Source organism: Danio rerio, chromosome 11, assembly GCF_052040795.2.
Source record: "Danio rerio strain M-AB ecotype USA chromosome 11, GRCz13ab, whole genome shotgun sequence".
Classification (NCBI taxonomy): Eukaryota; Metazoa; Chordata; class Actinopteri; order Cypriniformes; family Danionidae; genus Danio; species Danio rerio.
Window position 1 is genome coordinate 12,010,001 of NC_141031.1, and position 16,109 is coordinate 12,026,109.

Consider the following 16,109-nt stretch of genomic DNA (forward strand, 5'->3'; position numbering starts at 1 on the left):
TTTAATATGTTGTTTGCAAGGCTGTGGTCAGGCATTCCTGCCAGTCAGGAAATGTCAAGCCTTTCATTTGTGTGCATTTTGAGAAGTAAATTGCATTGAATCTATCCAAACCACTTCCCTGTGCATTTAGGTGCTTGGAGAACACATAATAATAATTTATACAGAATATATGTGTTGTATTTGTTTTCGAATGTTTTGTTAGTACTCGTAGTCTGCTCTTATGAAACAATCAGGTTTGTATTCCCAGTGAAATAACACTGAACACTCCCACCTCTTTTAGAAATATAAGCAGAATAGAACAGCTGTGTGTTTTGTGTTGTGCTCTATTGTTGGTTATATTAGATATATTGTTTATTTAACTTTACCTGAACCATTATATTTGAGAGAGAGAGAAAGCTCTGGAAAAAGTGTTCTCCCTCTCTCTCTGCATACAGTTAAAGTCATAATTATTAGCCCCCCTTTCAATATTTTTTTCTTTTTAACATATTTCCCGAATGATGTCTAACAGGGCAAGGAAATGTTCACAGGATGTCTAATAATATTTTTTCTTCTTGACAAAGTCTTATTTGTTTTATTTCCGCCAGAATAAAAGCAGTTTTTAATTTTTTAAACACCATTTTAAGGTCAAAATTATCAGCCCCTTTAAGCTATATATAGTTTTTGATAGTCTACAGAACAAACCATCATTGTACAATAAATTACCCAATTACCCTTACCTGCCTAGTTATCTTAATTAACTTAGTTAAGCCTTTAAATGTCACTTTAAACTGTATAGAAGTGTCTTGAAAAATATCTAGTCAATTATTATTTATCATGGCACAAATGAAATAAATCCGTTATTAGAGTTATTAAAACTATTATGTTTAGAAATTTGTTAAAGTCTTCTCCATTAAACAGAATTTGGGGGGAAAAAAACAGCGGGGTAATAATTCGGGGGGTGGGGGGGTAATAATTGTATATGTAAAATGTGTAAATAACACAATTATATTTTAATTTAATCATTATTTTAGAAAAAAAATTCATAATTTGATCAGTTATATGGAATTGGTGTGCTATTAAAATAAGCAGTTGATGGCAGTGGTGAGGTCACATAAGGGCCAGGGTGGCACTAGCCTGCTCAAACTGAAGGCTGGCCCACCCAGACAGAAGTATCTTGATTAAAGAAAATCTTAAATAGAAAGCATATAATTAATGTTGAGGGAATAATAAATTAAATTTAATGTTGACAAGTGACGCAGTGGCGCAGTAGGCAGTGCTGTCGCCTCACAGCAAAAAGGTCACTGGATCGCTGGTTCGATCCTCGGCTCAGTTGGCGTTTCTGTGTGGAGTTTGCATGTTCTCCCTGCGTTCGCGTCTCCCCCACAGTCCAAAGATGTGGTACAGGTGAATTGGGTAGACTAAATCGTCCGTAATGTATGTGTGTGAATGTGTGTGTGGATGTTTCCCAGAGATGGGTTGCGGCTGGAAGGGCATGTGCTGCGTAAAAATGTGCTGGATAGGTTGGCAGTTCATTCTGCTGTGGCGACCCCGGATTAATAAAGGAACTAAGCGGACAAGAGAATGAATAAGTTAATGAATTTAATGTTGACAATTGACATCGTCTTTGAGTCATTGTTTGTAAATCAAATTTAAACTTCCCCTCCACTGCACAAACATGAAAAGTCCAAAATACAAAATTGCTGTTGCTTTTATTTACTCAAAGATATCAGCTCACACTTTATTCAATTAATTACTGCATTATTAGCACTGACAGATATAAGAAAGTTGTTTTTATACACTTTGTTTAAGAGGCACTGCAGGTCCACCCTATTTCACCAAAGTCCACCAACTTTAAAATTTCAGGCCTCGCCCAAGTTAGGTAGTTGTGTTTTTTGGGGGATTAGTCATAGGTGGTCACTTTATTTGTAAATGGCTATGCATTCATAAAGGCACAAAGCATACATTTGTGGAAGTGAAGATGTAATGTAGACAAATAGTGATCAAAATTATCTACTTCAGTTGGTGAAGGTGTATACAAGACGCAACTTGAGCAAGCGTAATATGTTTTTGTTTTCATACCTTCCTCCTTAACAGAGATTTGCACAAGGCACAGAAATTATTTGATTTATGTCTGTTCTATTGAGACGTGTTTATGGGGGTCCAGTATAAATGGAATTTTCAAGACCCAACTGGATGATAAGCTGATCTATAAAATGCAAGTCTACACAGGCCGTCCAATAAAAGCTCTTCTTTTCTGTTGAAGTTCAAAGGTTTAGGTTGAACGTAATCAGAAGGAGCTGTAAAAGAGAAATGAAGGACATCACTATTAAATAAAGGCAGAGGTAGACTGTAAAGGATGTGGGAGATAAAAATCAATTCTAGCAGAGAAATGCAGTATTTTGAATGGACGTCCTAGTTGTGTGTTAAAATGTGAGAAAGTTGGAGAAATGGGAGGAGTTTTGTTGTGTAAATGTGGAAACACGCAGAGCCGGTTTTGTGAGTTTTTTTTGTGCTCGCAGTTGAGCATTAACTCACACGCCTTGTTTGCAAAGCCAAGGGTCAAAAACTACCACTGCTGCCCCCTCCATCCCAGCTTCTGCTTCTCCCATGATCCTCTGCTTCAGTTTTTGATTGCTTGTGTGTGTTTAAACTTCTGTTTCGATTGGTGTTTTGTTCCGCTTTGGCTGCTGGTTGGCACAGATCTCTTTATTTATGTGTTGCTTTTGTTTTGTTTTGTAGGTTTTACTTTTGGACTGTTCGGTTTGAGTCCAGGAGGCCAAAATGGAAATGCACAGTAAGTACATGTGATTGTTACAGTATTCAAATTCTGTAATATTGGTTTAATGAAGTATTGATTTCATTTTGTGACTTCTTTAAAACGTTTAAAGGATCAGATAAACTGATAAAGTAATAAGGTATTTTATTAAACCAGCATTAATGTTTTACCCAGTATTTTATTTTAAAAAGGAAACACTAAAAACTTAAAGGGGTAGCTCACGTTATTATTTTGAGTTTAATTCTGTTCATTACAAAAGAATATATTTTAAAGAGTTCTGGAAATCAATAGACATGAACAAACTTTAAGGTGCAGTATGTAAGTTACTGGTTGAACTAGGCATTGGTTCAAAACACACGCAAGTGAAGGTTGCCAGATTGACGACATCAGTTGGAGCATGCCTGACTATTAAGCCTAAAGAATGATTTAAAGTTCCTAATAAAAGCAACGGCACCCGATAGAAGGAATGTTTTCCAGATTAAAAGGAGTTTTTGTTCTAACCAACACCTGAAATTTATATTAAGCTTTTACTTCTTGCAGCTGAACAACAGAAAACTATGACTGATCACTTTAAGTAAACATCATGTGCTTAATTCAGTGTTAAATGCTAATATTGTGAGTTTGAATGCAATTTTACTTGACATTTATCGCCATACTACTGAAAGCAGCAGCAGATTTTCACCTCAGATCTTGAAAATAAAATAAACAATAATAATAATAATAATAATATTAATAATAATAATAATTCCTTACATTTATATAGCGCTTTTCTGGGCACTCAAAGCGCTTTACACAATGGGGGGGGTCTCCTCATCCACCACCAGTGTGCAGCATCCACCTGGATGACGTGTCGGCAGCCATTATTGTGCCAGACCTCACACCACTCACCTGCTGATTGGTGGAGAGGAGACAAAGTGATGAAGCCAATTGGAATATGGGGATGGTTAGGAGGCCATGATGGACAAGGGCCAGTGGGCAGATTTGGCCAGGATGCCGGGGTTAAACCCCTACTCTTTTTCGAAGGACATCCTGGGATTTTTAATGACCACAGAGAGTCGGGACCTCGGTTTAACGTCTCATCCGAAAGACGGCGCTCACTGAGCAGTATAGCGTCCCCGTCACTATACTGGGGCATTAGGACCCACACAGACCGCAGGTTGGGCGCCCCCTGCTGGCCTCACTAACACCACTTCCAGCAGCAACCTAGTTTTCCCATGTGGTCTCCCATTTAGGTACTGACCGGGCGCAGCCCTGCTTAGCTTCAGTGGGCGACCATGTGAGAGTTGCAGAGAGCTAGCTGCTGGCAAACGTTTAAAATTGAACTTTAGAACTGTGACTTAGTGCAAACCAACACATATCAGTGATTGAGCATTTACATTTAATAATGTTAAAGAGGTTTAATATATATTAATTAGATTATAAATCTTACCATTTTGTTGGAGTGCAGTAAGTGCACTATTCTGTGCTTCTGAATAGCTGTTTTTAAATTTCTGTCGTGTTTCGTCAGGTGCAAACAGCCAAATTGCTTATCACTGCAAATCTTGTCATGTACCATGTTGTTGAGACACAGGGTTACAGTGTAACCTACTGTTTACATTTGAAATATTTATATTATTTGCTAATTAATAAACTCATGTGAAACTCTGAATCCGTGTCTCATGTTGGAGTCTGCTAATGTCCACTGGAGGTTGCATTTCGATCATGAACGCATACTTTGAGAGCCTTTTTGACTGAATCAATCAAATACGCTGTTTTACATGAAGGCAACCCAGGGTGCTGAAATATAATTAAAAGCAGATTAAAAGAACCAAAAGAAAGACAGACATTTCGTAACCGATATCTTTAACGCAGAATAACTGACGTTAGCATTGTTTTTCAGATAAACAAAAATGTTCACTTAGCATGTTTCATTTATATCTGCAAACATTTTATGGTATGTTTATGCTTTAGAAGAATCAAAAGCTTACATGCAGCACCTTTAATAAGGGGACAAATAATATAAAAGTCAATGAGTTCTGATTTCCAACATTCTTCAAAATATCAAAAGAAGAAACTGTTTTGAAACCTGTGAAGGGTAAGTAAATCAAGACAGAATTTAGATTTAAATCTGTTTTAAATACAATTGAATTTGAATACTTGGTTTGCCAGGAGTATCAAAAATTATATTGATATTTTTTTGGTAGTGTATCAAAGTTAGAAATTCCAGTATTATGTCAACACTATTATGTTCTATATGTGTTTTTTTCCAGTGGATGTTTTTTATTGAGTTTGTTTTAGTTGTAAATACATTAACTCAAACTGTTGTTGTATGTGTCTGCCAGTGGGAGAGGCTCCAGGTTCGGTGAAGGTCACAGAGTGGCAGCAGTCGTACTACGGCACAGATTCAGGCATCCATTCAGGAGCCACTACTGTTCGCTCAGATGATGATGGAACAGAGTACAGCTCTAAGAAATTCACCTACACCACCACATTCACAGAGAACCCTGCAGGTGAGAAGACACAATCATAAACTACCACAATTGTCTTTCGTAGCAGTTTCCTCATATTAGTAGAGTGACCGCATTTCGCTGAATTTCACTGAATTTGGTTGGTAGATCACTTTCCTGAAACGCTGATCCAGTAGTTGTAAGAGATTCATATACAGTAAAACCAGAAGCTTACATACACTCTAAAAAAAGGAACATAACCATTTTTTTTAAATGTCTGATGGTAAATCATACTAGACGTTAAATGCCAGAATAATGAAAGAATTTTTTTAAAGATTATTAATTTCTAGACAGTCAAAAGTTTACACACATTTCCTTGTTTTTTTTTTAGCTTTGCTTTTAAACTGTATAACTTTGGTCAAATGTTTTGGGTATCCTTCCACAAGCTTCTCACAATAGTTTGAAGGAATTTTGGCCCACAATAAAACACAACAGGTTACTGTGAGGTTGGGTTTAGGGTTAGGGTTAGGTGTACAAATTCATAAAGCACAATATTCAAGTCTAAATACAACTAAATAAGGTTTGCCCAGCCCACTTGGAGCTCCAAGACCCACCCACTTGGAGCTGGCTCCGGCCGTTTATACCCTTCTCGTATGCTTAGGGTCATGTCTGTTTGGAAGACCCATTTGTGGTCAAGTTTTAATTTCCTGGCTGATGCCTTGATATGCTGCTTAAGTATTTCTACATGATGTTCTTTCTTCATGATGCCATCTATGCTGTGAAGTAGACCAGTCCCTCCTGCAGCAAACAGCCCCACAAAATGATGTTGCTGCGCCATACTTCACAGTTGGGATGGTGTTCTTAGGCTTGTAAGCTTTCCCCTTTGTCCTCAAAATGTAACACTGGTCATTATGGCCAAACAGTTTAATCTTAGTTCCATCAGATCACAGGACATGTCTCAAAAATCTTTCTTTTTCCCAGTGTAGTTTAGCAAATTGTAATCTGGCACTTTTTGTTGATTCTAGCTTGTTGATTTTCCCATTTTGTCACACAAGGAAGCAGTGTGTTTGAGGTTTTCCTTAAGTACTGTTCTACAGTTGTGCCTCCAATAGAGTGAAGGAACTATGACGTCACTTTGTAGGCTAATCGGCTGCTAGCATAAAACTGGTTCCCTCGTGAAAATCCCTATAGGATTTTCCCATAGGGTTTTCGAAGTTTGCAAATAATAAGCTCTGTGTTCAAACACTGTTCATTACACTTACACGTTTTGTCCAGCCGGATAATCGTCACACGAAAATACAGCTTTGAGCACTTTTGGATCTTAAATACAAACGTAAGAATTTAAAAGCTAACATTAGGCTATAAACAGACTACAGTGACTTCGGGGTGCTCGCCTGTGACGTCAGCCCCACCCTGCTGCAGACAACTTTACACGCTTATTTTTAGAAATATAGTCCATGACAAAGAGTTAATCTCTCTGTATATTATATTATAATCCACGCTATATATTATAAACAAATAAATACGCAAAAACACATAGACCTATGTGCCTTTTGGATCGTTTTTACGTGGGAAATACATCCGTTTTGCTTTATGGTTGTTCTAAAAGTTTTAAAATTGTGTGTATAAATCTGCCTACATAGTATTATCATAAGACATGTTTAAATAAGTATATCGCTCGCATGCACACAGCCTGCTTACCTTAACAGATGACAGAAATGAGGCGTGAGGAGGAACAAGTCTATCAAATGCCTGCAAGTTCCGTCATGGACACAGAGCAACATTCAGTATTCCTTTTGTGTCACGAAGTACAGCGAAAAGCAGCCCATACAGTCACATCTGCTATACGTTTTATGAAGGGGTGTAAATATTGGAGTTATGGTTAAATGTGTTCAGATTAAGAAAAAAAGACAAAAAAATCACTTGATCACGTGAAAATGACAGTTAACATGCATGTTTTTCTACACATTTATTCATGCGTTTGCATTACTGAGAGCAGGAAAGAGACAGGCTGCACTAGTAAGCAGTATCTTCATAATATTGTTTATTAAAAAAAATGATCAACAAATGAACAGCCTTTACAAGTACAGGAATTATCGACACACAATCTGAATTCCCAATTAGAATAATACAACAAACTATAAAATAGTATTCATGAAAATACCTAAATAACAGACAAATCCAACTGCCCAACTCAAGCGAGCTGAGTGCGCTCCAGACCAGATCAGCTCAATGACGTATAATGTCTCCGACACCGCCTGGAGTCCCATTTAGCAACTTGATAGCAACCGTCTTTTTAAAGAAGCATAACCAATTTAAAAATTCAAGAGTGGGATGTAACTGATGTGTTTTATGTCGTAGAACAAAACGTGAAAGTATCTTGAGTTTGTGTTTGCCACGAACCTTATTTAAGCGATTTTACTGAAACCCCATTGAAAAAAACCCATTGACTTTGGCACAAGGGAACCGGAACTGCTAAAATGCTAACTTGCTTCCGGGTTTTTGCATACAAATTGACGTCATAGTTTCTCCACTCTATTAACTCAAATGTTGCCAATTAGCCAATCAGAAACTTTCAAAACCTTGACATCATCATCTGAGCTTTTCCAGAGGCATAACTATCTTATTGTATGTAAACTGGACTTTCAAGAAAAGTTATAACAATTTCTCCAAAAATATCTCATAAAGAATCTCAAATATAATAAAGAAACAAATATGATAATCCTAACTGACCTAAAGAGAAAAAGTTAAATCACATTAACTTCTGACTTTTTATACAGTGTATGTAAACTTCTGGTTTCAACTGTAAACTATAGTAAAATACCAATTCTTTTAAAATACCATCTAATGTTCATTCATAAGCCTCAATTTTGGGGAAAAAGAAACCTCTATGAATTTTTCTTTGCAAAAGCACTTTATCTGTGAATCATGTTATATTAAATTGTTTGCTGTTCATCTTGAAGAGATTTTTAACACTTTTAAAACAAATACAATTTTAGAGTTTTTACCAAAAAAAAAAAATCGCAAAAACTTAAGTATACATTTTCTTTCAACGAAAACAGCCATCGACACTGGAATGATATTGAATGCACATAAATTGATGTAATAACCTTTATTTAACCAGGTAGGTAAATTGAGAACTAGTTCTCATTTACAATTACGACCTGGCCAAGCGGCAACATAATAAGCAGATACGGAGCAGCAGTCACACAGTACAATAACAATTTCACAAATGCAGAAAATAACATATAAAATCGAGAAAAAACTAATAACAAACCCAGTGATCTTGTACTATTAACTGGATTGAATTTTTAAAGGATGATAGTGGAATAAAAATGTTGAGCTTTAAGGTCTACTGCAGACGATTTCAGTCATCAGCATCAAAAAACTGAAAAGAGTAGCGACCAAATGAAGTGCGAACTTTGGGTATACAAAGGTTAATAAAACTACTATAGTGCTGATATCTATGTTTTCTTAATGTTAAGAAGTGACTGTTTATTTATAATAAATCGCGTTTGTGTTTGAGTTTTTCCTCTGTGCTCTATCTCTGACACTGGAACAGGGGTTGGTTGCACCAGCAGTGCGTAAGTTAAAGCATAGTTGTGACTTTAACGAACACTAAGTTACAACTTGACAGTTGGTCAGTTATCGACATATAAACAAAAAGAACTAATGCAAAATAGGTGAAATGATGTGCATAAAATACAGTATTACTGACAATTTTCTTTATTTCATAATTTTGAGTTATGAATTACAATATAACAGTACTACTTGGTATCACAATACTTCAGCTGGTATAGTATCATAACATAAATGATGGAATCGCGACATCCCTACTACTCACAGAATTTATATCGTAGGAAAATATGCGATTTTTAGATGCACCATGTTGCTAGCACTCAACTTTAAAAACATAATAAGTCGTTATACTAAAAATAAAGCTGAAACAAAGGAAAGAAGGGAACATCTGGCCACGCTATATATTAGTTTGCCTACTAAACACCACAAAATGCTCAAAATAAAGAGTTTAGTTCATTATCCTTTCTTTATCTGTTTTCTATAGAGGTGGAGTCTCAGTTAAACATGACTCGTGCTCAGCGTGTGAGGGCGGCCATGTTTCCTGAGACTGTGATGGAGGGATCGGTCATTCATTCTACACAGATTGATCCATCCCAGCAGACCAATGTACAGAAGCTGGCCGAACCATCTCAGCAGCTCAAAGCTGCCATCGTTCACCTCATCAACTACCAGGACGACGCTGAACTCGCCACACGCGCCATCCCAGAGCTCACCAAACTCCTTAACGATGAAGACCAGGTATGCTGCTGCTCGCATCAGACATCAGGGCCTGCATTCACAGAACATTTGATCTTACAACTAAGAATTCTTCTAAATCACTGTTACCTATGAACCTATTCAAAAATCAGCTGAGACGAGCTTTTTTACAAAGGAATATAGAGAAGTCTTTTTTTGTTATCGTCATTGCTACGACTGTCAGCAGGCTTATTAACTATACAGATAATCCCAATTCTACCCCTTAGCTCTTTCCCCTTAAGCCTGGTTCATACTTCTGCGTCAAGTGACCGGCGTAACCCACGGCGCATGCAACGCGCGTAGCTGTGCATTTATACTTCTGCGCACTGTCTCTGTTGGTCTGAATTAACACTTTCGAAACGCTAGTGGGCAGTGAAGTGTAAATGTTTCTCTGTGTCGAGTTTCTTCTCTGCTGTTTTGCTTTTCCTGAACACTTCCTGGATGTACATGTGGTTCAAACTTGCTCATTTTGAGGCAGGAACCGGCAGACGTGCAACAACTTTAACTATGAGGTAAACACAAAACAAAACTTTCCATCCGGACCTCCTTCACGGGACTCCACACTTGTAAACAATCGCTCCATTGGGCTCGCGTCCAGCTCGCGCCATTCGCGCGGCTCTCGGTCCCGCCCAGACTCGTCAGTGTTACCAAGCCGACCAATCACAGAGCTTGCGCTATGCATTGTTGCGACGTGTAGTTACAATTTTTGAGAGGTGCACGTCAGCGACGGCCACGGCGAAGGGCTATGCGTCGTTTGACGCAGAAGTATAAATCAGCCTTTGCCCCTACTTTACGTTTTGCCCGGGGTAGGGGTGTCCCGATTGTCTTAAGGCATAGGTTGAAGGGGAAGGGGTAGATACCCCTTCAAACAGAGATTTTTCAGGACCACACTTGAGATCGCGGTAACATAAGATGACGTGTGCAGGTGCTGTAGTGCTGTTCCATTTCTTAGGCGGTAAATTTTTAAGCCCTTCCCCTTTACACTTGGTTTTAAGGGCCAATATGGGGTAGATGATTGGCTGATCTGTTAGAAATATATTAATAGAAATATTATAGAACACAATATTATGTTTGCATATTCAAATAAAGTTTAATAAATAAAAACATTGTCACATTAAAACAAAGATATTAATATGCAGGCTTAGTGTATCTAATTAAACAAACGCGTGTTCAGCTAGTTGTCAGCCTTTTACACATAACATGTGTTTCTGGTAAACAATTAGCGAGTATGCATATAAACTGCCTTTTAATTTACAGAGTACACTCAAAAAATTTAATTTGCTGATTTTTTTAAATTACTTGTTTAAAATGAGCTTAACACAATTCATGAGGGATTTTGGGCAACAGCTTAATTGTTTTATGTCTATTCCACTTAAATCTGTTAAAAAAACTAGTAAGTTAACCTAATTCTATCATGTTGCCCCGACACAAATTGATTGTATGGAGCCCAGCATTTTTTACAGTGTTTAGCAATCATGGCTAATAGTACAGGCACGTCACACTGCACTTTTCGCCCCATAGACCTGCATTCATATGCATACGAAACAAGCTTGTGTGACAAGTTTCGCATGTTACTGCATTTGAAAGGTAACGCATGGTGAACTCTGACCAACGAAATCGCATCATGTGATTGCATAAGACCAATAGATCAAAACGTGACCTCTCTACACAGAAACTTAAAATATGGAGCAATCCCTCGCTTTATCAACGTCTTTTACGTCAACGTTTTAGCCCGCTCCTTTTCACAGCACCGTACGACCAAATTTTGCAAGCTCAAACTAGTGTGACCATGGCTTTAGACATGCAAACATAAGAGAGAATCATACTGATTGCAGGAACATTTGCACTTCTTGGTTTAAGCTGTTAATAAAGCAAGCAAATTATACCCATTACATTAAAGTGATACCTCTTTGAAAGCTCATTAGGTTAAATTACCATCTTAACGTAAAGTGGATCTTTTTAAAGTTTGCAAAAAAACTGAAAAAGTGTAGTATTGGTAACCTAGTAATAACCAACAATCTAGTAAACAAGGCACCATTAACCATCACTCGTTTCTCATGTTATAATTAACGTAGGGTGATAGAAAGCCTCATGAAATGTTTCTTAAATGTTTACGTTGTGAGGCATCAACTTTGCAATGGTATGTAATTGGACATGGTGCGTCTCAATCATCTCTCTTTTTCAGTAGTCAGGGTAGGACACTTATAACAGAGTCAGCCATTTTGAGGGCATACTTTAAGTTCGCTGTAAACTTTCAGCGCTAGAAAAGTCGCACAATGCGCCATAAAAATCAGGGATCATCGACGGTCACTGTTAAGTGCGATTTATAGATCACATGAATCAAAACACCAAAATTAATGACAAATGAGAGAGATGAAAAAAAGAAATCATTATATATTAACCATTATCTAGAAATTAACATAGTTGATAATATTTAAAATGAGTTGAAATGACACAGTTCCTAATTTTTTGGCCGACATTTTAATAGTTTGTATTTTAATACCATTTTAATAATTTGTACTAATTATAATGTTAATCGATTTGTGTTGGGACAATGTCAATGAATTGTGTGGAACAAACTAGCAAGCAAACATTCATAAATGTTGCTGGTATACAAAAACTATTTGATTATTCATCTATATTGTATTTACCTAAAATGATCAAATGTACATGCTAAAAAAAATATCAGTTATGTTGTGATTTCAAATTCTTAGTCTCTGCTTATTTTTGATCCTGTGGTGTTTCTTTTGACATCAGTTGGTTGTGAACAAAGCCGCTATGATCGTGAACCAACTGACCCGCAAGGAGGCATCCCGCCGGGCTCTTATGCAGTCCCCGCAGATGGTGGCCGCTGTAGTGAGAGCCATGCAGAACACGACCGACATGGAGACGACCCGCGCCACAGCCAGCATCCTGCACAACCTCTCGCACCAGCGTGAAGGACTGCTCGCCATCTTCAAATCAGGCGGCATTCCAGCTCTGGTGCGCATGCTGAGGTGAGAGAGAGACTGTAATACTGAAAAAAAAATGACTTGGTGAATAAACGATCACATTTTTAGTTGCAAATTTGTGTTACTGAGATTTTGGACATAGATGTTTATTTAGTGAAAGTAGACAATACTTCAAAACCATCAGAAATCTTAATAATTACCGTGTGCAATATTCATTAGTCCGTGTGAATTCAAAATTCATTTATCCATCCATTAATTTACCTTCAGCTTAGTTCCTTTATTTATCAGGGGTCTGAATTAAAAATTTACAATGTTTATTTTGCTTTTGCACGTTGTTATTTACTAGATTAACATTTAATCCATGCAGGTTAATCCACTAAAAAAAAAATGGTTTTGGTAATCTTCAATCAAAGTCATGGTCATTTGCTTCTGCATTTGGAGTGTCAGTTCAACTATGTTGATGTCAGTTTGACGGCTTCAGCCATAATTTTCTTGACCAGACTCCTCTTACCATTTGTTTGCTCCGAGGGAATGATTCACAAAAAGAAAGCCTGATCCTTACTCAGTATAAATTTTCAGTTAGAAGTACATGAACTTACTGAAATAAAAATTTTAAAAACAACTTCCTTTTAAGGCAAACTTTAATACCAAGCTTGGATATTCTACATGAGATACTATTCATTGCATTAAGTTTTATATTTTTATTTTATTTTGAGTAAAAACAGGTAAACAAATAGTGATAAAATGTAATTTTTTATTTTATTAATTGGGAAATATATAAAAATGTTTATAAAACTTTAATATCCGTGTATGTGTCACAATAAATTAAAGCTTAATCTTAATTTATGAATTTGAAAGCTTAATTTAAGGGTTTGGTGATTCATATCTTAAAGTTGCAAACATAAAAAGCAGTAAAAACATTTGTAAAAAAGAAAAAAAGAAATGTATAATCAAGCTTTGATATTTTGCCAGAGATTTTTAAAAATTTAGTTTCACTTATTTTAAGTTTGTATTATATTTAAATTACTTTTTGACTACAAAAAAAAGCAGTTTTAAAAGTCCTAAAAATCCTAATAACAAACTTGAATGATCTGCTTTTCGTTCCTCACCCGTGAGATTTAAGTTGTACTCATATACTGATGACAAAATGTATTTGAGGGGTTAAGTAAAACCTAATAAAAACCTTTTTTTTTTTTTTTTGCTAAAGAGCATCTACTTTTCTTTATAAAAGTTCATTATATGGAGCTCTCCAACAACACTTTCATTGTCTTATAGGAATTTATTTTTACCTAGTTATCCCAACAACTCCTAAATGGTTTGTTCAGCAATTCATTTCTTCCCAAACCCCTCCTCAGAGTGAGGCTAATCTGTGCTGATTGGTCTGATGACCCATTCTGTTGTAATTGGTCGACTGGGTTCAGCGCTAGACAAAGAGGAAACACCTACCACGGCTGTAATGTAGCACACAGAGTATGTAAGAGCCAAATGCAGGAATGCAATAAAACAATGCAGTTAAACACCAGCATATTACTCTACTCTTAAACCATAACTCTAAGTAATAACAACGACACACATTCAGTATTTATCTACACAGTGGCAAACGTTGAAATATTTTGAACATTGACCATGAGGAACAGCTGATGGTGGCCAAAGATAAACAGCAGAGGATTGGAAGTTCAGAAACGCTTTAAATCTATAAAGTAAGAAGCACACGTTGTGTTATCAGTGTGGTTTTGAACATTATATGCAAATAGCCCAATACATATTTAACCTGAGAGATACAGTACAAGCATTGAGCTAAAATAGATAAGTGATTACAAGTCGCACGGAGCGATTACAAGTTGCAACACACTACTAAATACATAATTTGCAAACTACACAAAACGAGAAAAATTTTTTAAATACACTTACTTGTTATGATCCGGAGGAAGAAGAAACTGGTTAATATGAACTACAACAGTTACTGACAACGTCCCTTTCAAAGTCTGACATAGTCACATATATTGTCCCTGCTTCTCCTTCCTTTAATCAAAGGCCAACGAATCCTGTGTTGCAGCATAGGTTATGCCACCAAAATTCAGAACAATTAAAGGAGCAAACACAGCAGTATATTGGCTATACTGTGATATTGTTGTGAAAATGAACTTTAATCCTTTATCCTCACTGCGGAATCTCCATCTGTCAGAGATCATTATCTTCATGTCATGATCAGTCCCATTTTCCCCCCATGCTCCACTAGTTTCCGAAGGGAAAGGCAAGTTCACGTTTTACCGGAAGCAGCACTTCATATTTGGTGATGTACTGTATTGACATAGACACGTTCAAGCAGAAGATCCTAACCCAACATGTTTAATTTATTCGACTCTGAGTCCACTTTTCATTTCAGAATTAGTAGTTTTAAACATGGTGAACTTTTAGATTTAAACCACAGCTGGATGTTTTCATTCACACAATGCATGGAAGGTCATTTTCAAAAACCCATAATAATGGCTCTTTAAGCTTTTATAAGCTCTATATGTGCTGCATTAAACTAATTATTCATTATATTATGCATTAAACTGTCTTCAACAGCAATTGTGTGCAGAGTTTTATAAACATTGTTAAAACGTTGATATTTCTAATAATTAAGAAATTCCAGCAACTGATTTGTATCATCCAACCTATTTTGTTTGCAGCTCTCCGATGGACTCTGTACTTTTCTACGCCATCACCACCCTGCACAACCTGCTTTTGCACCAAGAGGGAGCCAAGATGGCGGTGCGTCTGGCTGATGGTCTCCAGAGGATGGTTCCCCTGCTGAAGAAAAGCAACCCCAAATTCCTGGCCATCACCACAGACTGCTTGCAGCTGCTGTCCTATGGCAACCAGGAGAGCAAGGTGTTTTTGATATATCATTATATATATATAGTATTTAGTAGTTGTTTTTTTTTACCTTGATTTGTTTCAAATGTGATGTTATGTTAACATCAGTCTGATTGTTTCACAGCTGATTATCCTGGCTAATGGTGGTCCTGAGGGTCTTGTCAACATCATGAGGACTTACAACTATGAGAAGCTGCTGTGGACCACCAGTCGTGTGCTGAAAGTGCTCTCTGTCTGTCCAAGCAACAAGCCTGCCATTGTAGATGCTGGTGAGTCAAACGGAAAAACTAAACCTCTCTTTTAAATGTAGTAATTATTGTGTTAAATAATTACAGCACAATAAAAAAACTCCAAATAATTAACTACACTAAACACTACTCTCATATTAATGACACTATACCTTAAAATATACTTGAGATATACAGTAGTTTTAAATCATTTTGGATGTTTTATTTGTGTTTTTTACATTAATTTGAATGTTCTTATGTGTAATTTCATGTTTTCTTATTGTTATTAGTTCTCACTTTATTTCATATTTTAATATTTGATATATTAATATTTTTATTTTTTATTTTATTAAACTTTTTTAATATGTTTTTTTTTTATTAAAATTTTGTTTAAAATAATATTCAACTAAATTAAAATGGAAAATAGCCAGCAGTTATATGTTATATAATTGCATGTTTGTTTTAAACAATGGTTATAGTTTTAAATATTAAACTTATAACCACTAAGCTGTATATTAAGAGTTCAGATGCTGAAAAATGAAAACGTCCCTCATCTCAAAACTCAGCATTATAA

The 16,109-nt window shown here is 36.4% G+C and overlaps 2 protein-coding genes across 3 annotated transcripts in view; both read left to right on the top strand.

Moving 5' to 3' along the window:
- Positions 1 to 16,109, top strand: part of pla2r1 (phospholipase A2 receptor 1) — an 868,273-nt gene that overhangs the window by 647,456 nt on the left and 204,708 nt on the right. The window lies entirely within an intron of this gene.
- Positions 1 to 16,109, top strand: part of jupa (junction plakoglobin a) — a 62,868-nt gene that overhangs the window by 31,269 nt on the left and 15,490 nt on the right. For both annotated transcript variants that reach the window (NM_131177.1, XM_087271798.1), the window contains 6 exon segments: positions 2,719 to 2,773; positions 5,077 to 5,244; positions 9,245 to 9,498; positions 12,253 to 12,491; positions 15,122 to 15,323; positions 15,433 to 15,577. In NM_131177.1, coding sequence (NP_571252.1) covers positions 2,761 to 2,773; positions 5,077 to 5,244; positions 9,245 to 9,498; positions 12,253 to 12,491; positions 15,122 to 15,323; positions 15,433 to 15,577 — 1,021 coding nt within the window. In that variant the 5' untranslated portion in view covers positions 2,719 to 2,760.